This window comes from Budorcas taxicolor, chromosome 2 (assembly GCF_023091745.1).
Source record: "Budorcas taxicolor isolate Tak-1 chromosome 2, Takin1.1, whole genome shotgun sequence".
In the NCBI taxonomy this organism is placed as follows: Eukaryota; Metazoa; Chordata; class Mammalia; order Artiodactyla; family Bovidae; genus Budorcas; species Budorcas taxicolor.
Window position 1 is genome coordinate 39053074 of NC_068911.1, and position 26037 is coordinate 39079110.

General features: G+C 59.9%; 2 protein-coding genes across 6 annotated transcripts in view; both read right to left on the reverse strand.

Moving 5' to 3' along the window:
* Window positions 1-19: 19 nt before the first annotated feature.
* Window positions 20-2545, reverse strand: NUDT16L1 (nudix hydrolase 16 like 1). The gene is made up of 4 exons (XM_052635590.1): window positions 2372-2545; window positions 2029-2289; window positions 1104-1326; window positions 20-281 (listed from the first exon to the last, which is right to left on the reverse strand). The coding sequence occupies exons 1-3, from the start codon at window positions 2522-2524 to the stop codon at window positions 1105-1107; spliced, it is 636 nt and encodes a 211-aa protein (XP_052491550.1). The 5' UTR covers window positions 2525-2545; the 3' UTR covers window positions 20-281; window position 1104.
* Window positions 2546-9480: 6935 nt separating this feature from the next.
* The window catches only part of MGRN1 (mahogunin ring finger 1), a 36701-nt gene continuing 20144 nt past the window's right edge, over window positions 9481-26037 (reverse strand). Inside the window, exons 6-18 of one of the 5 annotated variants that reach the window (XM_052656514.1) lie at window positions 25505-25571; window positions 25048-25097; window positions 23433-23480; window positions 22109-22177; window positions 21356-21515; window positions 19529-19638; window positions 17434-17499; window positions 15798-16036; window positions 15232-15331; window positions 15044-15089; window positions 13709-13807; window positions 12237-12281; window positions 9481-10980 (exon numbers count right to left, since the gene is read on the reverse strand). In XM_052656514.1, the coding sequence (XP_052512474.1) occupies window positions 12241-12281; window positions 13709-13807; window positions 15044-15089; window positions 15232-15331; window positions 15798-16036; window positions 17434-17499; window positions 19529-19638; window positions 21356-21515; window positions 22109-22177; window positions 23433-23480; window positions 25048-25097; window positions 25505-25571 (1095 nt within the window). In that variant the 3' untranslated portion in view covers window positions 9481-10980; window positions 12237-12240. Of the gene's footprint in view, window positions 10981-12236; window positions 12282-13708; window positions 13835-15043; window positions 15090-15231; window positions 15332-15797; window positions 16037-17433; window positions 17500-19528; window positions 19639-21355; window positions 21516-22108; window positions 22178-23432; window positions 23481-25047; window positions 25098-25504; window positions 25572-26037 lie in introns of all 5 variants that reach the window. The other 4 variants (XM_052656520.1, XM_052656490.1, XM_052656507.1 and 1 more) reach the window with 4 other exon arrangements.

Sequence of the window (26037 nt, forward strand, 5' to 3'; positions counted from 1 at the left end):
AAAATCAGAGGAACAAGGTTCAGGTGTTTTATTACAGAGCCAGTGCTCCTGCCCACACTTGCCAGCGCTGCACCAAGGCTCCAAGGCGGGTGCCCAGGCTGGGGCAGGAACCTGCTGTCCTTACCAGCCAGGCTGGTACCACGGAAACCTCAGCGTCACTGAGAAGTCTTTTCATACCTAGGAGACCGCCAGTGGCGACCCTCCTGACCCGGCGGCTCCACTGTCACTGCACACTCAGCCGGTGCTGCTGGACCGTCTCCTGGGGGTGCCCGCAGAGGGTGCTGCCAACAGAGGGGGAGGCTCTCAAAGCAGGCCGGAGCAGAGCCACCCAGACCAGGAGAGGGGCGGAAGGCCTGTCACTCTCCTTGGAGAAACCACCGGATCAGGCTCATGGCCCAGTGTCCACAGCGGGCAGGGCCACAGTACCCACAGGGAGGTGGCCGCACCCTGCCTGGGAGGGGCAGGCAGCCTGGGCTCCAATCTCAAGGGCCCAGAGCACCACTCAGGCTCAGCCCCAGCCCTCAGTCCCTGGGAAGCAGGGAAGGGACACCTGCGTCTACCCCAGGCCTACAGCCAGGACCGAAGAACACACAGCTTCCCTGTCCCTCCAGCAGCTCCGTCTACACCTGGGTCCCACGGCCCTGCCTGTCCACAGGGACCAAACCCAAGGAGGTACAGCTGCTTTGAAAACTCACCACAAGTAAAGCTAACAACCAAAATTCACAGTGTCACCACCTAGCTCAGGCTGGGGTGGCTCAGGGCAAGATGCAGGAAAGAGTCAACCCAGTGGTGGCCTCCTCAAGAATAAAACTGCCCTGAGAACAAACCAGCTTCTCCAGGGCCCTGTGCATGCACCAACGGGCATCAGACAGCCCCTGGGCGCCCCCCCAGTCCACAGTGAGACGTGCGGAGTGTGCCTCAGCATGGGTGTGCCCAGGCCACCCCCCAGTAACTGCTCAGGGCACTGGAAATGACAAGGTGCCTACTCCCCCAGTCAGGTGGGGAAAACGTAGCACATGCTAGAAGACGGGCCCGCAGGAACACAGCCCAAAGGCAGAGAGAACTGGGGAAGGGGGGCAGGGGCAAAAGGGTACAGGAGGCACCTCAGGAGGAAGACGGGAGCAGCTTCTCCAGGGCTTTCTTCTGCTTCTCCGTGGCGGCAGCCAGGGCCTCAGCCAGCTTCTCCTCCGGCATCATGTTGAGCACCTTGAGGGCGAACAGGAGCTGGTACTTGGCTGTGCTGATGAAGGCGTTGCTCAGGAAGTTGGGAAAGCCCCCGACTCGGTCCTTCTGGGTGTACAGAGGGACACGGACGAGTCCCAGTACCTGCGGACAGGGGATGAGGGTTAGGACCAGTACCCTGGGGACGGCAGGGCCGTTGCAGGAGGGGCTGATGAGCCACTAGGCTGGAGGTAGGGCAGCCAGGTTGCCCAGGACATAATGTGAGGCCCTGGCGGGGGTTGGGGGCAACCGGCTCCCTCGGGAAAATACAGCCCCTCCTTCCCCCCAGCGAGTTTCAACCCCCGCCCCCATGCACGTACCCCGCCCCCAAGTCCCAGCCCTCAGTCCCTGGCGAAGCCCCCAGTCCAGACCCCATGCTCCCTCTTCCACCTGATGAATCCCAAACACCCCGTGTCACTCCCAGGCCTTCTAGGCGATGAAACCCACAACTAAAAAGAGCCGTCGTGCCCCCACCACGAGAACCCAGACTTCTGTACTCTGCAGTTCACACCCCCCGGGGCAGGCACCGCCCCTTCCCAGCCTCCCACCGATCCCACGCCCCCACTCCCAGGATTGGCAATGGCAGGCAGCAAGGCAGATGGAACACAGCCCCGAGGGCGCCCCGGCCCGCCTCCCACCCTGCCCGGCCCCTAGTCCCTCTCCCCACCCCGAAGCTGAGACAGCGTCACCCTCCCAGCCCGGCCAGGGAACCCTCAGGGGGACGTGTTACCCATCGGTGCCTTCCGCGGGGCCAGAGCCAAACCCCGGGGCGGGGGGCGGGGCCCGGGGCCCGGGCGGCGGCCCCACCTCCAGGCCGTGGTCCCGCGAGTGCACCGCGCTGATCTCCACGGCGTGCAGCTGCTCCAGCGTCAGCTGCCGCGCGTACAGGTGCGCCACGACGCGGTGCGGGCCCTCGGTCAGGTGCGAGCTCAAGTAGTCAGCCTCCGTGAGGCGGAGGCAGCCCAGGCCCAGGCCCAGCACCCGGTTCAGTCCGTCCTCCAGCGACCAGAAGCGCCGGTCCACGAAGCCCCCGGGGAAGCCCAGCAGCCCGTCGAAGCGCATCTGCATCTGCAACGGAGCGCCGGGTCACGGGCGCGGGTCCGAGCGGCGGTGCCCCTTTCCCCGGCCGCCCGCACGCCCGCGTCCTCACCAGCACCGAGAAGCGCATGGGGATGCGGCCGAAGAGCTGACCCGGGTTCGCGGCGTACAGCATAGCGTGGCACGAGTGGCTCCAGCCGGGGCCCAGGCGCATCGCTTCCACCCGACTGATCCGCTTCAACTCCGGCACCGCCGCCGCCGACATCTTGGCACCAGCGCCCGCGGCCCGGACACCGCCCCTTAAGTGCGTGTGCGGCCCACCCCCGCTCGGCGCGGCCAATCCGCGGGCAGCCACGCCCCGGCCCCCGCCCCTCCACCAATCGCCGGCGCGCGTCGCGGCACAGCCGTAGCGGCGCCCCGGCGCATCGTTGCGAGGCGCAAGGAGCGTGCGCGGGGGAGCGGCGGCGCGCGCCCCAGCCACCGCCCAATAGCCGCGCGCCCCAGAGCGTGCCCCGCCCACGGCCCGAGCGGACCAAGGGTCCCGGAGGCCCGACGGCCCGAGCGCACCCGAGTGGAGCGCGGACTCCCGGTCCCCGGCGCGGGGGCGGCGCCCGTGGAGTCCAGGCTCAGCCTGCCCGCCCCAAGAGGGAAGAAGTCTCAAGATCACTTTGCGCCGGGGCTTCCCCCAGCGCCCCTGGCAGCGCCGCCCTGCGGGGCTCCCGCCGCCAGCTCCAGGCTCGACCGGCGCCGGCCTCTGGGGCCTCAGCTGAGCCCTGGCATCACAGAGCGAATCCTCCCCTGCAGGCATGCCAGCCCCATCGTTCTGCCACCGGCTGAGCACTGGAATCCAAGGTTGCTGCCGTCGGCCTGCCTCTAGAAGAGCAGGACAGCGGGGCCCATAGTCCCAGTCCACTCTCAGCGCTGAACTGGGTGGGGGTGCATGCTGAGGAGCCCTGGGGCTCCCTAAGCCCCGCCTGCTGGGGCAGAAGTGATTGAAGTCCCCGGGCAGGGAGCTTCCCAGCTTGGTAGGGTAAGCACACTGACTGAAACTGCCCACCCTGGCCAGGCACCATACTTCCTGTTTGCAGGAGTTGTTTTAGGACAGGAGGTCCTGGTAAGGAACAGGAATAAGCCACCACCAACTGGGAGAGTTCGGGAAAGGTCAAAAAGTGACACCACATGTCCAACCACCTCTCAGAATCCATCTCACTGGCATCCATCTTGGCTGAACAAGGCGTGTGCCACCAGGAAGGACCCTGAGTCAGAACAATTGGCCAAAGACAACCTGGAACCTAATCCCATCAACGTAAAACTGGAGACTGTGAGCCCCAAGGGAGAGCAGTCCGTCCTGGTCTTCCCTTACCCTCCTGCTCTCCGCCCAGGCATCCCTTCCCAGTAAAGTCTCTTGCTTTGTCAGCAGGAGTGTCTCCTCAGACTATTTATTGCCCAGTGTTACACAAGAGCCCACTTTGGGGCCCTGGAAGGGGTTCCCCTTCCTGCAACAAATAGCGACTCTGGAGGGGACTCTTCTTTGCTGCAACTGACATCCTGACCACTCGGGGTACTCAGGGACCAGCTTGCCCGCCGATGGACCAGACCCAGCGGCTGCAACTGGGACCTTTTTGTCCCTGCTCTCCTCTTGACACGGACAACTGGCCAGAGCGCCCTGACCAGTTAAGGAACAAGAGACTTTACTGGCCTTTCTCCCCTTTGCTCTCTCTCTCTTCTCCTTAACCCTTCCTATCCTACTCTTTTTTTCCTAGTCCCTTGGTCCTGGAAGCAGGAATCTGGTCGAAGGGCCTCAACCTGAGCTGAGGATTGGAGACTGATCACCTCCTCTTGGCAGAGAACTCAAATTCTGATTCTGTTCTGGTCTGGTTTCTGTTAAGGCTGAGTTCCAGTCCCCCGCTTCTCTGGAAGCCCAGGGTAAAATCCCGTGAGGCCTGAGTATCTGCAGGTGGCAAGAGACGTCTATAAGGCCACCCCTTTTGCCGTTCTCTCCCACCTCCTCCCCCTTCTTCCTTTCAACCTGGCTTCCTTTCCTCCCTTTGAAATCTCTGAAGACTGGAGATATTTTCATTTACTCTGTTAGGACTTGGATCTGAAGTTCTGTGTCTCTATAGGAGGTTTTCTTAGAAACTGTAATCTTGTATTTAAGGGAGTGTTTTACGAGAACTGCCAGGTCTGTGTGTGTTTTATATTCTGTGTTCTGATTTGTGATGCCCATTTTGCTTTGTGTGGCTACCATTCGGTTTAGACCTGCTGCCATTTTGTTAGAACTTGATTTTCTTTCCCTGTGCCTTGAGACCAGGGTTCTCAGGAACACCTATCTAGACCATCTCTTAATTCCTGAGACTGAGGAAAAATGGGGAGAAGTCTTTTTATAAACTAGTGAATTTTATATCATAATGTCTAATGCATGACTAAGTTTAGAAAATGGAGCTAGGTCTTGCCTTGTATCTGTCTGAATATGTGTATGTCTCGGTGTATCTTTGTTTCTGGATAACATTTTTGAGGTTAATTTGTAAATTAGCTCTATTTAATTGACTTAAATAAAAGTAAGCAGCTTACAAATCAGATAAATTAAACGAATTCCAGGTTCACATGAAGTGGGAAATATTCAGTATTAATACCTGGTAACACAGACATCCATCAATAAGTATAATACTTTTGTACCTAGGTTTCTGTCAGTTTAGTCGCTCAGTCATGTCCGAATCTTTGCGACCCCATGGACTGCAGCACGCCAGGCCTCCCTGTCCATCACCAACTCCCGGAGCTTGCTCAACCTCATGTTCATCGAGTCGGTGATGCCATCCAATCGCCTCATCCTCTGTCGTCCCCTTCTCCTCCTGCCTTCAGTCTTTCCTGGCATCAGGGTCTTTTCCAGTGAGTCCGTTCTTTGCATTAGGTGGCCAAAGTATTGGAGCTTCCTATAGGTTTACTAGAGGTCAAAGAAGACTGTATTCTGATACAAATTTGTCAGCAAGAAATGTACCTCATTGTGGAAAATACTTGAGAGAAACTAAGATGTGTTTTCAGTAGAAGGTATGAAAATACTGAAAAGAATTATGCATGCTCAGGATTTTCTAAAATTGGATCACAATTAGTTGGATAAATGGATTTTGTTAGGAATGACACAGCCACAGGAAAACTGGTTAGAGCCAACTAGGTCCAGTATGACAGAGTCGACTTTCATGAGCCCTTGAGCCTTGGTATATACACCCATTGTGACATAGCAGCAAGCTAAATGATACACCCATCAGCATCGACTGAATCTGACCAGATGTTCTAAACCCTTTTGATTGATTTTTTTGGACAAAACTTAAATCGAATTCTGTTGAAGTTCTTTTGATCTCTAGTTAACTTTGGGGTGCTTCAGAGCACCCCTGAAACATTCCATAGAGAGGTATTAAACTAATTGTGTTTATTTGGTTGATTAAATTACATGGGAAATATTATCAAATGAGTGATAAATCCTCGCAGGTTATAATGTATGGTAAATATTACTAATATAGATATCCTAGACATTATATGGAGTTCCTAACATTCTGATATGTCCTAGTATTCTAATGAGAAGCCTGATGACTTCACAGACGTTAACAAAAGGACTGAATGAACCAGCGAATATGCATTTAGCTTTTATGGTTTCTATCTGAAAAAAATCACAGGTTTGAATCTGTGTTTTTGGGGAGTAGAGGAAACCTTCCCCTCAAACTAATTATGACAAGAATTTGGTAAAATTAGATGTTACAAACAAATAACAATTATATTTTCTATCTGACTTCTTCAGAAATTGGACACTCTTGGTTTCTAGTAACTTTATCAGATGAGTTAGGAAAGTTACCTCACTAACAGGTACAGAAATCTCAAGGAATTTTAAGACCTTGAAAATGGAAGAATTCACCTATATTGTTAGGTGAAATCTATAATAAGATTTTGGCATGACTTTCCCAGTCCTGAAAGGTTTTATTTTAAAAGTTCAGTCTGAGACTTTAACAGCAAAGTAAAAAGTCTATGATCAATTGGTTATATAAACCAGGTTAGGCCAAATTTTTGAGAGCATAACTGTTTTGCAAACAAACTAGCCTTAATTTGGTTATATTTGATAAAAATGAGGGTAACTTTAGGGAGAAAAAGATGTTTCGATAAATGTTAAATCTCAGTTTGTTAATAGAGGTCTGTATCTAGTAAGACTCATTTCCTGGATAGTTCTTTGCTGTTATATGATATTAATGTAAAATTTAATTGAATTCCTAAAAAACACCCTAAGTTTGTTTCTGAAACTTACCTCAGTAATCTGTCTTTGGATAAAGATCAGATGTCTCATAAGCTGCAACCAGGACTGAAGAAGGACATAGTTTAAGGAACTGTCTCCAACCTGGATGGAAGGACCTTTTTATCAGGTACTCTTAACTAGCTCATGCACAGTGAAATTGAAGGGATATTGACTCAGACTAATTCCCACTTCCAAAGGCCCTACAGTGGACTGGTCTATAGAGAGGACAGTTGACCTGATCTCACTTTAAAATGATGTTCAAACAGAGGAGAAACTGGACTACCCAGGACGAGAAGATGACATCAGAGATAAGACAGCTTGCCCAAGATGCTGGACCTGACTAGTATGATAATTTAAAATGTTTTCTTGACTTCTTAGACTTTCGCATATAAATCAAATGTTCTTCTATCATAGGCCTGATCCTATGCTAGTTTTAGAAACAATCCAGTTGTTGGGTTTGTGGCCAATTACCTGTGTCTAGTCCTGGGTTACCCTGGTGAATTTCTCTACTCCAAGGTGCAAACTGGTTGACCCTGAGAAAAGACTGGTTGACTTTAAAAGAAAAGAAAAATTATAGTCAGATCCAGGTCACTATTGATAATCACTAGATAGGATCCCCTCACCTGGCCAGTTAATAATGCCTGCTGTGATCCTGGCCGTAAGTTTGAGTTTATGTTGCTCAACATAAATGTTGAGTTTATTGTTGCTCAATTAGAGCAACAAGCAAAGTTTCAGCGAAGGAAAAAACATCTGCAATTATGGGATGGATTTATATAGATAACACCTGGCTATGGTAATTTAGGCGTCCATCTTGGCTGAACAACATGTGCGCCACCAGGAAGGACCCTGAGTCAGAACAATTGGCCAAAGACCACCCGGAAACTAATCCCATCACCATAAAACCCGAGACTGCGAGCCACGTGGCAGAGCAGTTCTCCTGGCTTCCCTTACCCTCCTGCTCTCTGCCCGCGCACCCCTTCCCAGTAAAGTCTCTTGCTTTGTCAGCAGGAGTGTCTCCTCGGACAGTTCATTTCTGAGTGTTACACAAGAGCCCACTTTTGGGCCCTGGAAGGGGTCCCCCTTCCTGCAACAAGCCCAGCACACCAAGTACCTTCCAAGTCAGACACCACAATGCCAAGTCCTGTTGGAGGAAACAGGGTCTCCCCCATCCAACAAGGGAGGACCTGGGGCTCCAATGAAGGGGTTTGTCTGAGGGCACCTGGCAGTCAGTGAGAGCCAGGGTCCCACCCTAGACTCCCACTGTCTCCCACCCAGCGTCCACAACAGAAAACCTGCGGAAGCGGGCCCGAGTTGCTTACCTGGTGTCAATACTGGAGGAGGTGGTCCAGGGCTCAGCAGCATCAGTGGGGCTCCCCTGGAGTTTGTGGGGCCACGCGCTCTACTAGCTGGCCCCAGCTTCATTTTTCTCCCGTGGTGGACACCGATTTGCACCGCAGCCTGCACTCAGAATGGGCGCGCTGTGGCACAGGCCCGGGAGAGCTGTGCGGTGAGGGCAAGCCCCGGGCACAGCGAAGGCTGCCCTGCGCAGGGCTGAGCAGGAGAGTGCCAGAGGGCAGGCAAGGGTTGGCAGGACCTGCCAGAAACTCAGTTGCATTGGGTCCACAGTGGGCTTCCATCCGGAGATGTCGGGGGTGGGGACCCAACAGAGAGGCTTTGGGAGACAGTGAGGGACAGGGAGGCCTGGCGCGCTGCAGTCCATGGGGTCGCACAGAGCAGACGTGACTTAGCGACTGAACAGCAACAGAGAGGCTCTCCCCCACCGAGGCCCTCTGCCGGGGTCAGGGCCCGGATGGGGCAGCTTACCGAAGGAAGAGCTCATCAAGAGGAGGGGCCAATTCAGAGGACGCTGCCTCCAGGCCGCGCACACGTTAACAGAGGCGGCGGGTTCGTCCGGGTCAGTGTGCAGGGGGATCAGTGCAGCCCGCGCAGGAACCCGTGTGACACTGCGCGTCCTCCCACACTGGGGTCACACCCGACCAGGCACGACCAAGGGTGGCAGCCTTGCCTGGAGCAGGGACAGGGTGCCGGAGTCAGAGGGCCCACGGGAGCCACTCGGAACCGTGTGCAGAGGAGCCAGGACCCGCCTGACAGGTGGTTCTGGTGGTGGGTATGCCACTTCCCAGCCTTCCCCTACTGGGAGGCTTGCTGGTCCGGCAAGCCGAGACCAGGCAGGGGTTCTGGCTGGGTGCCAGCATCCTAGCAGCCGAACCTAATTTGCTCCCCACAAAACAGCTGGAGAAACCTGCTCCCTTGCCGAGAAGCCTCTGATCGCTCCTAGACTGAAACTGCACCCCACACCCCCAACTCTGATGCTTGGGCCACTCCAAGCAGACACACCAGGCCCACTCTCCAGGCCTGTGTCCCTGCTGGGCCAACTGCTGGGGGGCAGCCTTCAGGACTCAGTTGGAATGTCTCCTCGGTGGAGCCCTCCCCAGCCATGGGTTAAACCCGCTCCGTCTCATGACCTGCCGACTCGCTTTCTAATGGTCCCCAGACCTGGGAAAGACTTGGATGACTTGTGTGGCATCTCGCTGACAGAGGGCAGGCTCCTGGGGGGCCTTGCCCGTTTTGCCCTCTGCTGGCACAGCAGGCACTCGGTTCAGGGTAGCGGGATGAACCGGCGACGGGTACACTGCGTCACTGGCACACCTGGGGGCCCGGGGCTCCGCCAGCCGCTCAGGAGGCAGGGCTGAGGTCTGAGGGTCCCACCCGCCTTTGCTCCAGGCCCACAGTCAGCACGGTGACGGCTGGAAGAGGAACAGCAGCCGTCTTCACGGCCTCCTGGAAGCTGGAGGTTTGCTGGCATCTTAGACTTGAGGGAACCGGGGCTGCAGCCATGAGCGGGCTCCCATACCACCCGGCCTCCCAGGAGGGAACCTGAGCCCAGCGGGGCTGGGCACGGAGGGAGCGGGCAGGATACTGCTGTGCGGTTTTATTACTATAAATATACAGTAAAAACGAACAAAAACTAGCCAATCAGAGTACATCAAATGACAGCACATGTGAGTCCAAGACAGGCCAGTCTGCACCCTGTCCTGCAGAATCACTGACACCAACACAGATGGTGAGAGGCTGGGGTGCTGATCGCGAGAGGAGTGAGCAGCAGGACACGGCCTCCCCGCCTGTGTGTGCAGGGGTGCGTGTGTGTGCATCGCCACGTGTGCCCCCAGGAGCACATGGTGGCCGAGAGGGGAGGGCACACAGGGAGCCAAGGGGCTGGGGCAGGCCGCCCCGGCTGTGGCCTCTGCTCACAGGCTCGACCGGAGAGAAACGGGGGTGTCCCCCAAGTGCCCCGGGTGGGGCTGCCAGCCACCCCGGGACCGTGCTCCCTGGGGCAGCTCCACAGGGAGCCAGGCCCTCTCTCGCTGGCCAAGGGCCAGCTCCTGGGTGCTGAGACCCATCCACCAGGCTCAAGGCCCTGCACGGGCAGCCGGTCCGGGGCACCAAGGCCAAGCGCCCCCTTGGCCTTTCTGCTGCCCAGAAAATGTATCTTTAAAAGACGAGGTCACCTCAGATGGGATCCACAACCCCCAGGCAGGTCCCACCACAGGAGCCCCAAACTGAAGGAATCAAGGAGGGACGGTGAGTTACGTCTACATGGCAAACAGAGGGCAGAGAAGCCCAGAGGCCTGTCACGCCCCCCAGGGGGAGAGCAGTGCCACGGGCAAGTGGAACCCCCACCTGGAAGGTCTGGTAAGGTGGGCGAAGCTGCCTCTGAGAAGGCGCCGGGCTCAGAGAAGGGCCCAGACAGAACCCCTGCCAGTGGCCGGGCCCACGGCAGGTCTGGCTGCCAGGCCGGCTGACCTGAGGGAGGCGCCCCGTGGGGCCAGTGGGGAGGGGGAGGCCACACGCACGGTGGGGGACAGGCACTGTTTCCTTCATTGGCTGAGACTCGGCCCCTGCTTCCTTCCCTCCCAGAGTCCCGCGTCGTTCTCACGAGGCTGTGCTTGGTCCGCCACCGAATTCTCCACTTTGCCACGTTCACTGGCGCCGACGGGCCCCTCACGGGCTTGGGGGCTGTGGAGGCCCATCCAGGCTTCTCATGGGCGACCAGCCCCCCGGGGCATGCGGGAGGAGCCCAGAGCTCGGCGCCCAGGGCAGAAAGCCACCGTCCTTCATTGTGTACCATCAGCAAACCTTGACCGTAGAAAAGGGGAGTGGGCGGAGGCGACGGTCAGCTGTCCTCTCTGATGGAGGGTCACACGGCCCCTTGGAGCCGGAAACCACACCGCCGTGCAGACTGGAGGGTCCGGGGTCGCGCTGGGATCTTGGCGGAGGTGGGGGCTCTGTGCTGCCAGCCAGGCCAGGCTCTCAGAGCGGGGTAAGCTCAGCAACCCTGGGGTCGGGGCTGGGGCCGCCAAGCGGGGGCCGGGGGTGCCCAGCGATGTGGAGGCTGCGGGGAGTCTCCATGGAGGTGGACCATCCTGCAGGGCGAGAGGGCAAAAGTCAGAGGGCAGCCCACGGGCTCTGGGCTCCCGCAGCCGCCCAGCATGTTTGCAGCGGGGCACACGGCAGGCCGGCGACCTCGGCCAGCTGAGGGGTGCCCGCCGCTGGCCCCTGCCCACGCCCGCGCTGAGCTTCCTGCTTCTGCCGGGCCACTGTCCCGTCACCACTGGGTTCAGCTGGACTCCGTGGCCCCGGCAGAGGGGCACACGCAGTGGGGCCCAGGGCACCCCGAGAGGCACCCCCAGGGTGCTATGAACTACCCCTGTACTCAGGCCACCCTGGGCACTGGTGCCTGGGGCGCCACACCTCGCAGGCCCCAGGCAGCTTCAGGGACAAACCCAGGTGTCCCTGGGGCCAGCGACAGACCCTCGGGGACCCAGCGAGGGGACTGTCTTCTTAGGAGCTGAGGCTGCACACGGGAAGCCAGCTCTGCCACGCAGCCCAGAAGACAAACACGGTTCTCCGCAGCCAGGTCTGAGCCGTTTCTCGCTTCTCGAAGTTTTACCCAAGTGGCAACACTATCTCCCAAGGATGAGGCTGGGGCCAACGTCATAAAAGTGCCAGGTCCGATTTCAGTTGAAGCTAAACATTGTCACAAAAAGCGACCAAGGAAGGTAGGAGAGGTCTGTGGGAGGAATGTCGTCGGTGGCGGACCCCGCAGTCGGGCAGCACGGCTGACTGGGAGGGGGGCCAAGTCCTCCAAGGCCGACAGCCGGGGGCGGGACCCCACCACATTCATCTAGAAACCCTGGGCCATTGAAGGCACCAGATTCTTTCTCTCCAGACTTCCCAGCGGGCTGAGGTTGCCTGGAGGAGGGGCAGGGGTCCCCCAGTGCCTCCCTCTCTTTGAGGTTGCTCTCGGAATGGCTTTCAGTAAGATGTCCATTTGGGCTGTCCGGGGACCACTCACAGGCTGACCCCAGAGCATGCTGGTGTTCCAGGAGGTTCCAGAGGTGGGGGACAGGCTAGTTGTCAGCAACAGCAGGGTCCTGGCTGGCGCTGAGTCACTGATCCTGGGACCCTCGAGGCTACAAGAGCCTCACTGGGCCGCCTGGTCCAGAGGGAAAGTCCTCCGGTTCCAAAGGCTGGTCGGACCCCTCCCCCAAGGACCACCTCTCTGGAGCACCCCTGCTGTGGCCTTCAGAAGCCTCTGGATTCAAAATCCAGGGCCCCAGAGAAGACTTCCCCATATGGGGAAGCAGCCCCCCGCCCCTCGTGCGAAGGCGTCACGTACCGGCTTACTCCTCTAAACCAGCGGAGCAGGAGCCGGGCCCCAGGGCTGCCAGAGGAGGAGAAAGACGGAAGCTCGGTTAGCAAGGCGCTCAGAGGGGCCGCACACTCCAGGCAGAGGCACCGGCACGGGGGACTGAGGTGCAGGCGTGGGGGCGGGGTACGATAGGAACAAACGCCATGCGCACGCGGACAGGTTGACGCACAAGAGAGGTGCCGAGCGCATTTCCCGAGAGGGCGCCCGGGCCTGGTGCTAAGGCAGAGGACGCCAGGCCAGGGAAGGACCTGGGCAGCCGGCAGGGATGAGGGGCTGGGCGCGGCGGGGCCCAGCAAGGGCCTCCAGCCCGTGGGGCTGATGGGGCACCGGGCATTGCAGGCCTCTTCGTTTTACGGATTTGCCCACCCCGACTTTATCCTATCTGGCAGGTTACACTAAGATCCACTAAACCACGCTTCCTCCACCCAGAGGACACCTGCAGTTGCTGAAAAGAAGGTACCCCCCGCCCCGTGGGGGCTCACGTTCTTAAAGCCACACAGTGCCGCGGGAGATGCTCAGGGTCTCTGCTGAAGGAGGAAGCTCGGGGGAAAGAGGCGGCGGCATGGGGGTGGGCGGTCACAAAAGCGGTGGATCCCTGAGGGCCCCAGCCTGCCCTCAGGAGCAGGCAGCCAAGCTAGGGGGAAGCGGGTGGAGGACAGCCCAGCATGGCCCCCGTTCTGCACTGGCATCAAGAACCAAACCCACCCCGCTGTCTGGTCACGCACCAGGGCCAGCCAGTGGCCTCTGCCGCTCTCCCCACCCCGCAGCTGGCCAAGATCCACAGGAGGTCTGAGACATGCTGGGGGTCCTGACCCCCAGAGGTCCCGGGCCCACTGATGGGCTGGGCCAGCCCTGCAAACGCCGGGACGCTCTGTGGGCCACTGGAGGGGTGAGAAATAGGGGGCGGTCCTGCACGGGCTGAGTGTGCTCGGGGTGCCCCCCAGCAGCACCCAGGGGCCAAGGTGAGAGGCGGTCGGCAGGATCAGCAGGATCAGGATCCGCTCAAGGCTCCAGGAAGCGGAGTCTCTCCTGACCCCTCTTCCCCACCCCGCCCAACCAGGTTTTCACCCTCAGGAAACACCAGGTCCTCTGGAGTCCCGAATCACTCTAACAGAGCTTCGCCCGTGGGTTCCTCTGGGGGGGCCTGTGTGTTTCGGTGAGCCACCTGCTGTCTGCCTCTTCACACCAGCACCCCGACCTCCAAGCTCCCTCTGTCTGCACAGGCTCTGCTGCTCAGCCAGAAGCCCAAGGACAAGAGGCCCTTCCACACTGAAGCCCGTCTCAGCCCCCCAGTGCCCAGCCATAGCTCAAGGCAGTGTGGCTCCCGGGGCAGGCGGGGGCAGAGAGGAGGGCCTTTCCCACCACCAGGAAGGAACCAGGCTCTGAGGGCAACGAGGCTGCTCGTCTCGACTCCAGAACCTCAGGTGTAGTGCCCTTACCTGGCAGGTAGACGTCGGCAGGTGCACCAGGCTGGCTGCGGCCACAGGGCTCGGGGCTGCCGTCCTGCAGGACATTCTCGATGGACGGCACGCGGCTCCCTGCAGGGGACAGGGCAGGTGGGGGGCCTGCAGGCAGGAGGTGGTCCAGCCATGCCCCCGAGCCCAGACCCCACCCCGACTCCCCCGTTCTCCCGGGACCGAGGCAGACGGTCCGTTATGCTTTCTTCCTTTTTCCTTTTCTCCTGCCCCCCGACCCCTCTGGGGGGGCATGGGGCTCTGTTTTGTTTTTATTAGAAAACATCCCATGCCCACATTGAAAAGAATGTCTGCTATTTTCCGGAACGGGCAGGTGGGCACACAGCTCCAGGCCCACAGCGGGGCATTCACATCGGGGGTGGATCCTCCTCCTTACATGTCAGACCTCAGCTGGGACCTGCCCTGCGCTTCTGGGGCCCTCAGAGGGCCCTGGATCCCATGACAGGGCCCTGGAGGCCCCCGGTCCCGGAGCACTGTGCAGGCAGGAAGGAGCTGCCGCCACTGGGGGGTGAAGCTGAGGCCTGAGGGGCAGACGGGCCTGCCTGCACGGTGAGCAGGAAGCAACAGCACTGGGCTCCCAGGGGGACACCCCCTTCCTGGCACCATTCCCAAGGGCCTGCAGGCCGCGGTCACCCCGTGACCCTCGGGGCCAGGGGCCACGCAGCTGGGAGGGCTCACGCCGCCAGAGATGGCAGGGTGCTCTGGGGACCTTGACCACACCCGGGCCTCCCCCGACACCAAGCCTGGTGAGTCTCTGTCTCCTTGTCTGATGCAGGGAGGAACCACTGGGACAGCAGAGGGATGGCGTCTCCAAGTTGTATCACCTCCCTTGAGGCCCTGTGGTGGCTTGGCAGGTCCCTGCCCCACCCAGAGCCAGTGCCTGGCAACGGCGGCTGGGACTAGACCCCAGGGGCCACTGAGTGCTAACGAAACCCTCTGCTCAGGAAGGGCGCCAGGACCCCCGCATGGGGGACACACAGGGGAGGGACTGGCTGAGCTGTGCACGCCCCCGGCCATCGGCCACACCAGGCCCGAGTCCCAGAGGCCCCGGTGGGACCCTGCTGTGGTGGGACAGGCAGAGCCCCAGGCCAAGAGCATGAGGCACCAGCCACGGCAGAACCGTCCAGGTGGGAAGAGAAAAAACGGCTGTTGCCACTAAAGGACGGGCAGGGAGGGAAACCGGGCGGCCGAGGGCTATCCTCCGGGCAGGAACTGCGGTGTGTGGTCAGCCAGCAAGGCTCGGAGAACCCTGAGGAGCAGGGGCGGAGCACGGCGGGGCTCAGGCCAGGGAGCACTCACCTTGCTTCAGCGATGAAGTCTCATCCACCGTCTCAGTCATGAAGCTCTAAGACATAAGACACGTGCTTAGACCCTGGTGCTGACAGCCAGGCCCCGGACACGGGGGGCCCCACGGCCTTCAGCCCCTAGCAGTGGGGGCTGGGAGGCCAACAGGCAGGCAGGACAGACGGACAGGGCAGGGGCCTCACCTCGGGGGAGCTGCTCAGCGCCAGCCCCGCCCCGCCCGGCACGGGCAGAGCCTCCGAGTCGTCCTCCTCATGGATGGGGGACGACGGGGACCGGAGGGTGCTGGAGACAGAGGGGGCAGAGGACAGGCAGGTGAGCTCAACCAAGCCAGCCCCAGGGGCCCCAACAGCCAGGGGGCCAGCACAGGTGCGCCAGGCCGGGGAGTGCGTGGCAGGAGGCCCCCAGGGCCCGCACAGAGGGGAAGGGAGCCTCGGCCAAAGGACAAGCCCGTGGCCTCCCCAATCTTTGGAGCCGCTCTGTGACACACAGAAGGCGTTGGGGCTGTGGGAGTTCTACAGAACCTGTGCCTCCTTCATACTCTTCTAGAAAACCCGTGAGCGTCTGAGAAAAACTGAGCCCGGCAGGGCTGGTCACCAGCACCTCCATGGGCGGCCCGGAGGACCCATGACTGACCCGCGGCCAGGCCCCGGGCACATGGCCCCCGGCTCGCAGTGGGGCAGGCGGGGTGGAGGCAGTGCAGCTGGCAGGGCCGCACGCTGCCGCAGGGGGCTGCCGGTGCCGGGCTCACCTGTCAGGGGACTTGCTCCGGGGCTTGCCCTTCTGCAGGCTGCTTTCTACCATCCGATCGATCCCAGCAAGTGGACAGCTGGCCTGCGACAGGCCGTCTGAGACGCCCGAGTAGGTGATCTCCTCGTAGAGGGGAGCCGTGGGGACAGCTGGGGGGACGGCTGGGGGCACCGCCCGAAGGCCATTGAGTGCCTCGAGCAAGGAGATGGGCTCGTAGCCGGGCGGGATGCTGTCGGCGCTCTGTGGAGGGAGCGGGGGTGAGGGGCCAGCCGGCCAGGCGCCCGCCCACTGCCCACGGCGCCCCCGAGACGGTCTGCTCCCCAGAGCCTGCTCTCTGACCGTCCCCCGACCACTCCACCTTCCAGGGTCTTGTCCCCCGCCCTCGGGGGGCACCCCTGCCCAGGGAGGCCTTGGCCATCAGCCGTGGCCCTGGACATCCAAGTGTCCGTGTGGTGCCCAGGATGGAGGCAGAGAAGGCGTCCAGAAGGCCACCCGCCCCGGCCTCGGCCAGCCCCTGCCTGGCTTTCTGCTCCTGCCTGGTGGGCGCAGAGCGTGGGGGGCGCAGTTAGTAAGAGGAAGGGCTGGAGCAGAAGGGCAGCAAAGCCGTGGGAGAAGCCGCTGGGAGCGCGCGGTCCAGGCCAAGAGGACCCGCCCGACACAGGGGTGGGGCCCAGAGACCTTCCGGGGCTGCGCAAGCACTGCTGGGCCGACACGGGCTCCCGGGAGTCTAATGGGCCCAAGACTGGTATTGCCCACGCTGCGAGGATCCAACCAACGGGCTAAGTTCAGGGCTAAAGGCGAAGGGAGCGGGAGGCCAGGCGCCAGGGGTGTTAGTTGGGCTGCCGGGGCCGCAGGTGGGACAGCCACCTGCCATCAGCTTGTGAGCGAGGTGAAGGGCAGTGCGCTCTCCTCGGAAGCCCTGCCTGCCCCGCTGACCTGCAAGAGGTGACAGGGTGAGCCTGGGGGCCAGGCGGGCAGAGGAGCCGGCTGGGGCTTCCTGTCCTCAGCGGCCACCTCTGGGCCACCTGGGACCACGGCGCCTGCATCTGCTCCCAGGCTGCCTGCAGGTTCAAGTTATTACTCTAATCTCCCTCGCCCCTCGGAACAGGGAGAAGAAAAGGAAATCTCTGTGTCTAAGCTGACCCTCAGGGACCCTGACTCTCTGCCTTTTACCAAGGGTGGGGTCCAGGCAGAGGCCCGGCCCGGCAGCTACTCACCACCTGCCCCCTGCCTGCCCCCACCCCGAGATGCAGGGAAAATGAAAGAAATACGAGTGTTGGCCCGCAGGGCAGGGGTGCAGGGCGAGCAAGCGTGAGGGACATTCGCAACAAGAGCGGCAGCCTTAGTTCCACCTCCGACGTCATTCCACTGCCAGCAAGAAAAAAAAGGGAAACAGGGCACTCGGGAGAAAGCAGAGCTGGCGAGAGGGGTGCCGGGGCTTCGTGCCGACAGACCTTGTGTTCTGCTTGTTCCACAAAACTCCCTTCCTGGGCGGGCACGCTGGGACTGGGGATAGTGGGTCTGACAGATTAAAAGAACTGGACACACTGGCCTGGGGTGAAAGTGCGTGCCCGTTCCGTCACTGCAGTCATCGGGGCACGGGGCAGAGACGAAGCCACGGGGCCAGACACACTTACTGTTTCCCCTTTAGGTTTCTTGCTGGCCAGGGAGGCGGGGTGCGACTTTGATTTTTTAAAGGGACACTGTCAAAATAAAAATCATAGGTTTTACCGCTGCCACCCCCCGTGCGGCGCCGAGTGGGCTGGACGGGGTCTCCCTGGCCTTCTGGCCTCCGGGCAGGCCGGGAGCCAGCGCTTTGCAAACTCTACCAGCCTCTGAGCCGCCCGCGGGGACCTGCCTGAGCACGGGTTCTACCTCAGGGCCTGGGTAGTCTGGGCCTGTGCGTCCTCTTGGCACTGGAGGAGCCAGTGCCTGTCCCCAGCGGCCACTCCTGGTTTGGGCCAACCCCCACCCCCTGCCAAGCAGCAGGTCCTGGCTGGGGCGGGCAAGACAGCGGCCAAGCATGCCCCACGAGGGGGCCCAGCTGGGCACAGAGAAGGGAGCTGGAGGCCCCAACACGGCCTGGTCGACTCATTGCCAAGCCTGAGTCCTAAAGATGGAGTTAAAGCCTCCGATTGCTCCCACTCGGTGCTGATCTTAAGATTCACTGCAGAAAATGGCTCATGTGGGCTCTGGTGCTTCGTGGAAACTGCTCGCGCAGGGAATGTGGTAGAGAATGAGGGCCACTTACTTGGGATCATAACCTCCAGAGAGGGCTGCACTGGCCCTCGGGAGCATGCAACGTTAACCATCCATGCCCTGGGCTGCCCTGCACTGTGGGAGGTGCTTCAGCCCTTCCACAGTGAGAGGGACAAACATGGGAGGGTCCGACCTGACTCTCGGACACCAGGGCAGAAATCGGGAGCGGTGGCAGTAAGAACCCACTGCCTGAGCCCACCCTCCATGGAGCAGCCAGCCTCCTGCCTCGGGGTGGGAACCTCAGCACCATTCTCTCCACCAGCAACATGGGTGGTGCTGGAGAAGGTACTCACTGCTCTGAAATAAAGTCTACCGTTAAACGGCCGAGGGCCTGGTTTCAGAGCTGGAAGCCCTGGTGCCCACAGGCCTAGCAGGATAAGCAGTGTGGCTGGCCCGGGACAGTGGGGAGATGGGCATCCTTGCCCCTGATCCAGGGGCACACAGCATCTTAAGATACTGAAAGACTTAAACAGCGGCCCAGTTCTCAAACACTGGGGCAGAACTCGTCACACCTGCTGGCCCAGGGCAGGCACCGTCTGTGGGGATGCCAGGCCGGGCGGTGTTGGCTCATCTCCCTTTCAGAGCGCTGGCAGGGCCTCTGAGAATCACGGGATCCAAACAACTCAATCGAGAGCCAAGAAAACAGGCTCACAAGCTGACAACGCTCGAAGCCAGCGGGGACCCGAGAGCCGGGCCTGCCCCACGTCCCTCCTCCATCTTTTGTCTCTCTGCCCACCTTGGCGACCCCCGAACCGCTGCCCCGTCTGTGTGTCTCTCCACACTTCCTTCTGCTTCTCCACCTGCCCTTCTCTCAGCACCGCCCTGTCAACCTTCATCTCCATCAGCCCATGTCTCTGTGTTTCTGTGTCTGTCTCCCTCCCCGTCTCTCGAGGTCCCTGAAGCCTGGTCTAACTCCCCTCGTCCACTGCAGCAAGGTCTGACCCACGGTTCCTCGGGAGCAGGTGCGGCGGACGGCTGCGGGTGCCCTCCTGTGTGCCTGGGCAGGGGCTGGGAGGGCAGGGAGCAGGTGAGGATGCGCCACTGCCGCCCTTCGGAGGAGAACTCCCTTCCTAAGAGCACACAATGCCCCTGGCTGTCTGGTGTGGTGGAGCAGAGGTGACTGACACGATGACTCAGACTCAGCCAAAGGTCACCTGCGTCTCAGAACCTTGCTATTGGTAGAAGCAACGTCCTCGGGGCAGCCGGCACTCACGGGGCCGGGGTCGACCCCCCCCCCCCGAACTCAGCCTCACCGCTGCCCCCTGGGACCAGGCAGGTGAGCCAGGGGCCCCAAAAGCTGGCAGGGCACGGCCCTAAGGGCAGAGCCTGGGCAGCCCGCTGCTGCCCCACCAGCCCCACCAGGAGCCCTCTCTGTCCGAACGTGAGGGCGGGGCCTTACAGTGGGCGGGGCCCCTCCCAGGCCCCCCACCCCCGCCCTCTCCAGCTCCAACACAGAAAGAGAGCAGCACTCACAGAATGCTCGTCATGGTCCAGGCTCTGGGCCAAAACAGGGCTGAAGGAGATGGGGGACAGGGCCCCCGGCTTCTTGCGCACCGCCCGGATCTGCAGAAGAGCTCGGAACGCTGCGGGGGAGGGACGGGTTCAGGTCACGTGGGGGCAGCACTCAGACCCTGCTGAGTTTCAGGGACCCTGACGACCACCCACCCTGCAGTGATCCCGGGAGAGGCCCGGGTTAAGGTTAAAGGAGAAAAAAAAAAAGGAGGGAAAGAATACAAGTAGATTCCTCCCTGTAGGAAGCCAGAGGCTCCAGGGAAACATACCACCTTCTTGGAATTGAATATAAGAATGAATTCCTAAAGACCATGATTCTCAGACACGAGGAATTTCAGTCAGTCCAATACAGCTGATGAAACATAACCACCATTATATTTTAGTTTTCAGGTGGATGAAGAATTTGTTTTGTGAAAAGTACGGTAGTCATGAAATAGTACTTGTTATTGAAAACGAAACAAATGATTTAATTACAACAAAAGCCTTCAAAATGCCCTGCCCTGGTCTCCTTTGACTGTATACTAAACGCCTTTAAGCTGGAATGTAATTCACTAAAAACAAAAGTAAATCCAATTGGGAAACAAAGTAAAATGGCATGTTATTAATCCTTACTGAATGTAAGTTAGGGTTTTTAATATGCTAAACGATTTCATAGGGCAAAGAGCACTTAGTTACAAAGACCAATTTGCATTAAAAAAAAAAACTGGACTTTTTGGTTTTTTTTTTTATACCAGGCTTCAGGGCACCCACCAGTCTGTGGGATCTCAGTCCCCACCAGGGATTAAACCTGGGTCCCAGCAGTGAAAGCCTGGAGCTCTAACCACTAGGATACCAGGGAACTCCCTGAGCTTTGCTATTTGTAAATCACACTTTCTTTTTCTCTCCCAGGGTTTCCCAAGGCCATGAATATTGATTAACTGCTCTGAAGCATGATTTTAAAGTAGCTACAAACTATCCAACAAAAGAGCTTTATAGTGAACAGTCACTGACCAAAGAACTAAACACAACAATAAAAACATGTTTTTACGACCCGAATTTCAAATCTACCCATGCACTGCTTCCGAAAGCAACAATACACCTGACAGCCGCCTATGACTGAAAAAAAAAAGGCCATCCTTTATTTATTCAGAGAAAATGTCCCGCAGCGGCCACACGAGGGCGCTCTCACTGCCCACACCCAGCACCCACTGGAACCGGGCCAGGACCCCAGAGACACCAGCAGGACCCACGCCCTGAGGACGTTCCTTCTCTGCTGGAGGACGGATGTTTTACTCAAAATTCGGCCTGATGTGACAACCTTTTCCAGATGCTCCAGGAAACCAAATTTAACTCCGTGATCATTTACACCCAGCACATTTTCCACTTTATTGTCGTGTTTTATCAGACTCATTTGAAAAGACCCTGATGCTGGGAAAGACTTAGCAGCAACAGCAGCTGGCAAAGATTGAAGGCGGAAGAAGGGGACGGCAGAGGATGAGATGGTTGGATGCCATCACCAACTCAATGGACATGAGTTTGAATGAGCTCCAGGAGTTGGTGATGGAGGCCTGGCATGCTGCGGTCCATGGGGTCGCAAAGAGTCGGACACGACTGAGCAACTGAACTGAACTGAACTGCTCCGAGTCTGTCCCATGTACTCCTTGAGAAGCTCTGAGTCGCTGATTGCGTCTCGGCAGCTCCCTGCACACACCGGCCGCCAGTCCTTCCTGGACCAGGTCTGACCTCCCCAGAGGTGCTGGCCGTGACTGTGGGGGCCCTGCCTGTGCCGCCCCCGCCTGCCCCACTCACGCAGCCGGCAGATGGGGCAGTTGCTGGCCTGGTAGCGCAGCGTGTCCGCACAGGAGTTGCAGAGGCAGAGGTGGCGGCAGGGCAGGATCAGCGTGTCCCGGAGGTCAGACAGGCACACCACACACTCGTTGCTGTTGTCGCTGTTCTCCTCATCCGAGGGCTGCGGGACACGAGGCGCCCAGGGTCAGTGGCTCCCGAGGCCAGAGGTCAGACACTGGGGACCTTCCCCCCCGGGGCCTGCGGGGGCCAAGGGAAGCCCCCGGGGGCAGACGAAGGTCACCGAGGAGCAGGGCATCCCCCCATCCACCCCCCAAATAGAGAGGACTCAGGTCTCCTGTTCCCCATAATTGAGGGGGTCTGTGCCCCCACACCCAGGCTCTATGGGCCGCCAGGCTCCCCTCACGGATGTCACACCCCAAGCTAAGCCGCTGCTGTGAGGGGGGAAAGGCCAGGGCCACCTGGGCAAGGTCTGGGGGCAGGAGCCAGCCCGGCGTCCCAGGCTGCCCTGACAGCCGGAGCCCAGTGATGGGAAGGAGGCAGCACATTTGCTGGAAAAAGGACAAAACGTCCCACAGACTCTGGTAACTCAAGAATGAAGGAAAAGTGATGGAGCTGGGGTCCTGGGGCCTCCAGGGGAAGGCACGGCAGGGCCCTGGCCAGGATGAGGACCCAGGCAGGTCACCACCTCCGAGCAGCCAGCGGAGCGCGGGGGGCACGCTGGCCTGGCCTGCCCGTGGGGCCGCGAGCACGCACCTTGGTCTCCTGGTTGTTCTTGTTCTCAATGCCATAGATCTCCTGCAGCAGGTAGCTAACCCGGTCCACCTGCAGGGCAGAGCAGTCTCTGGGCACTCACCCCCCGCCGCCCAAGGGCTCCTCTGCAACCCCCAGCCCGACACCCACTCCCAGGGGCCGGGCTCGGGTCCTGGGGGCAGGCGTGGGCGTCCGCTCTGTCCAACCCCCGCCCCCTGCAGGGAGCAGATACTGCTGGAGACGGGCCGGGTGAGGTGCCCACAGGAAGCATGGACACTGGGTTCGGCCAGGCCCTGCCCAGCCCGGATGGCATGGAGCCAAGCTCTACTGGGCTTGGTGACCACACTTTCTGCTCACCTTATCAGGCCCAACCCCACAGGAAAACGACTCTGGACCCTCCTGTCACCCCTCCCGCCCAAGACTGACCAGAGTCAGGCCTCAAGCTGACTACGTTTCAGGGTGGCCTGAGTTGCTGCACTTTCCACCACACAGACCACAAAGACCCTCCTGAGAGCCATGGTGTGCCAGTCAGCTCTCCCGAAACCCATGCCTGGACCACCACTGGGGTCTCCCGCCCTCCAGCCACCTCCAGGCGTTGGCCCTGCCAGGGTTCTCTCGAGCCCTCTCTTAAAAAACTGGCCACCGCCAGCCCCGGGCCGTGGCTGACACGCCTGAGCAGCGGCACACAAGGGCAACCTGATCATCATGGCTCTGGAGAAAGACCCCACCGGGGCCATGGTTAGACCAGCCTCTAGGCTTGGCTCAAGGGGCCCTGGCCTCTAAATCCTCACAGAACGTTCTGAAGCGGGAGGCCACCAGGGGTGATTCTTCCTGGGGCTGGAACACGGAGTTACTGACTCCAAAGAAAGGCCGTATTGGTCTATAGCTCCCATGGGTTCCAAGAGATTCCATCTTTGCCTTAAATACGGATCAAGTCGATTCAAGTCTTTATTCAACACGGAGGTCATTTCAGCAAATTGGAAGGAGGAAGGAGGAAAACTGCAGTGTTTCTTTCCTAATTTCTTCCTTCCTTCCCTCCCTCCCTCCCTTCTCTCTTTCTGTCCATTCACACGTTCAGCCAATGTTTACACAAGACTCAGGACTACAGTGGTCAACGCAGATACGTAGTGGGTACGCAGTACACACAGACACACCCAGTGACTCTGACCCTGACTTCTGGAGCCCAGGGCCCACTGCAGCGGTGTCACCAGTTAATTCCGCAGCAGCCATGGTGGCCTCGCAGAATAACCCACAGAGACCATAGGGTCACGTGTGTGCACGAGTCTCAAATCAAAAGGGCTCCTGGTGTTCCCTCTGACAGACTTACGATTTGCTTCTGCTTTAAAGGCTTCACGGAGAAGCTGCCGTCCATGTGCTGCAGGGGGGAAAGACCCAGATGTTAACCCGGCCGTGCTCAGGCCCACCCTTGGTCAACCCACGTCCCCGGCTGAAAAAAAGAAGGACCCCACAAAGACTTGAGAGTCAGGCCAGGGATTCTCAAATCAGCCCTCTAACCTGGCTTCGAAACTACCCGGAGAATCTTCTAAATATACTGCCACCTGGGTTCCACCCTGATCTACAAAACCCAGCTCTCCCTGGGTAGTTAGCTCTCGAGGAGGCTCAAGTTCACCATCAGCCTAGTCCCAACGATGGCGCCTCCCTGGGGCGGGAAGCAGCACTTGGGCAGCAAGAACTGAGACGGGTGGCTCCAGCCCTCAGAAAGCCTGGTCTAATCGCGAAGACAGCACGAGGACGTCACAGGCCTGCTTCCGCAGGGAAGCCCAAAGCTCAGAACCGTGAGGACAAGCGGGTCGGGAGGGATCTGGGGAGCCACACTGCTCTGAGCCCACAGTTAATCAATCACAGAACCTGATCTGAGCTCCTGCTCCACAAACACCCTTTCTGAGTCCACCGAGACCAGCACCTGGCCTTTTTTGTAAGCCTGGTAGGTTCTGAGCGAAGTTTCTAGTATACTGCACCCCCAAAATAAGGCCGTTTCTCACAGGGCTCTAAACGCAAAGCACAGAACGGAATGTCTGCCAGCGACAGCCCATCGCTGGCCAGAGCAGACAGATGGGTAAACAGTCACCTTTCCCTCCGACCAGGCCAGCCTAAGGAGTACAGCCAAGGGGCCCAGAGAGGGAGAGGGCTGTCCCTGCCCCCCACCAGAGGGGCCTCAGGCCGGCTGACTAACCCCCGGGGGCACTGGGAAAGGCCTGGATCACAGGGAGGAGCCAGGCTCCCACGGGAGGCTCTCAGTGCTGGACACACAGCTGAGGGAGCCGGGGTCCCGTGGGACGTGCAGGTCTAAGCCCGGTGTCGTCGTCGCGTCCTGCTCCTCGGCCACCTGGGCCACAGGCTGATGCTGAAATCTGCCCCGTGCTGGCCGATGTCCACAGGAGGCGGGGCTCGGCCGTGGCCTCTGCAAACAGGGGCCACACCCCACGACTTCCAGCAGAGCTCTCAGTGAGCAGGCACCCTGTCCCAACACCGCCAGGCCCTCGCTCACTGTATGCATGGATACACGGAACTGCCTGGCCCCCAGGAACAACAGGGCCGGCGAGAGGACCATCCTGAGACCCTGAGACTCCCTCGTGCAGAGTCGGCAGTGAAGGTGACCGTAAGTTCCCCCACTACACACTGAACACATACATGAACAGCCAGGGCCTGGACTCGGGTCTGGGTGGGAAGAAAGGGACAAACACCTAAGGTCAAACACGTGTAATGCCAGTAAGTGAATCCTTCCATGTAAATGGTCTTATTCTATGTGGGCACCCCCAACTTGGGGCCCCCAGGAGGGCGTGAGCCTCACATCTAGGGCCGTGCCAGGCAGACAACAGACCCTCGGCCACCCCGCCAGCATTCACTGGGCGCCTACTGTGTGCAGGACATGACGGTAAATGAGAGGTCAGCAGGGCAGTAAGGAGCAGGACGGGACTTACCTTTTCGAAGGCGGCCAAGAGCACATGGGCGTGGCCGGTCACTTCCACGACTGCCCGGGAGAGAGGAGGGTGGTCAGAGCCGGCCTCCGCCACCCCGACCCCAGCCCTGGGCTTCTTCTCTCCAGACGGCACTTCCCCAGCTCACAGCCTGCATGTGGAGCCCACCCCTCGGGGACCCCGCGGCCCACAGCAGCGGAAGGTGGCGGTTGGCGAGGTCCGGGGGCTGACAGCCTTCGCAGCTCCCCCGCGGGGTGGATGCCAGCACCGCTGGCCTGTCTGCCCTGGGATCCACCCTGGGGGAGCGGGGTCGGCACCGCCTGCGGCCGACAGGGCGCCTAGAAGCCTCAGCCTGCTGAGCCACATGGGCACTGTCTCTGGACCGAACCCCCCGCCCCCGACGGATGGGGTGAGAAGGTCCTTGCGCCTGGAAGGGGTGCTGAGGGGAGATGCCACTCACCATCCCCCTCATCCACCACGGCCTGGATGACCACTGGAAACACACCCCGGTCCAGGTCAAAGTTCAGCTGAGGAGGGAAGGAGGGGACAGTGGTCAGAGCGAGCTGGACGGAGCGGGTGCCCTGAGTGGGGGCGTCGAGGCGGTGGGCCAAAGCACGCACAGGCGCCCGTTCTTTGCGGGAAACAGAGTAAAAGGGCATGCCTGTGTTCTGTGCGTAACTCGGGGCCGCTGGAGACGTCTATACCACCTTTTCCAGAACGTCCTCACCCGCCCTCCCAGCCCCGGGACCTCCACGCTGCCCACACGCGGCCCCCAACCCTGGACGGTCCCAGAAACAAAAGTGCTCGCGCCGGCCCCCTGCGGCGGGCGCCCCCAACACGGCAGCGTTGTCACAGTGCGTCCGCCACCCGGGGAGGCCCGGCCAGGCCGCACCGTCTCCCCCACCTGCTCACGGACACTGGGTTGCGTGGGCCAGCCTCTGTCTGACCCTGCCCGGTGCACCTCCAGGCACTGGGTGCCGTGGCAACCCAGCA

Excerpts from the sequence above, each read along its gene's own strand:
- NUDT16L1 (XM_052635590.1), bottom strand. The coding sequence starts at position 2,524 with ATGTCGGCGGCGGCGGTGCCGGAGTTGAAGCGGATCAGTCGGGTGGAA. Across the intron at positions 2,290-2,371 it reads CCATGCGCTTCTCGGTGCTG|ATGCAGATGCGCTTCGACGG; the intron begins GTGAGGACGCGG and ends GCTCCGTTGCAG. Across the intron at positions 1,327-2,028 it reads CGCGGGACCACGGCCTGGAG|GTACTGGGACTCGTCCGTGT; the intron begins GTGGGGCCGCCG and ends CCCTGTCCGCAG.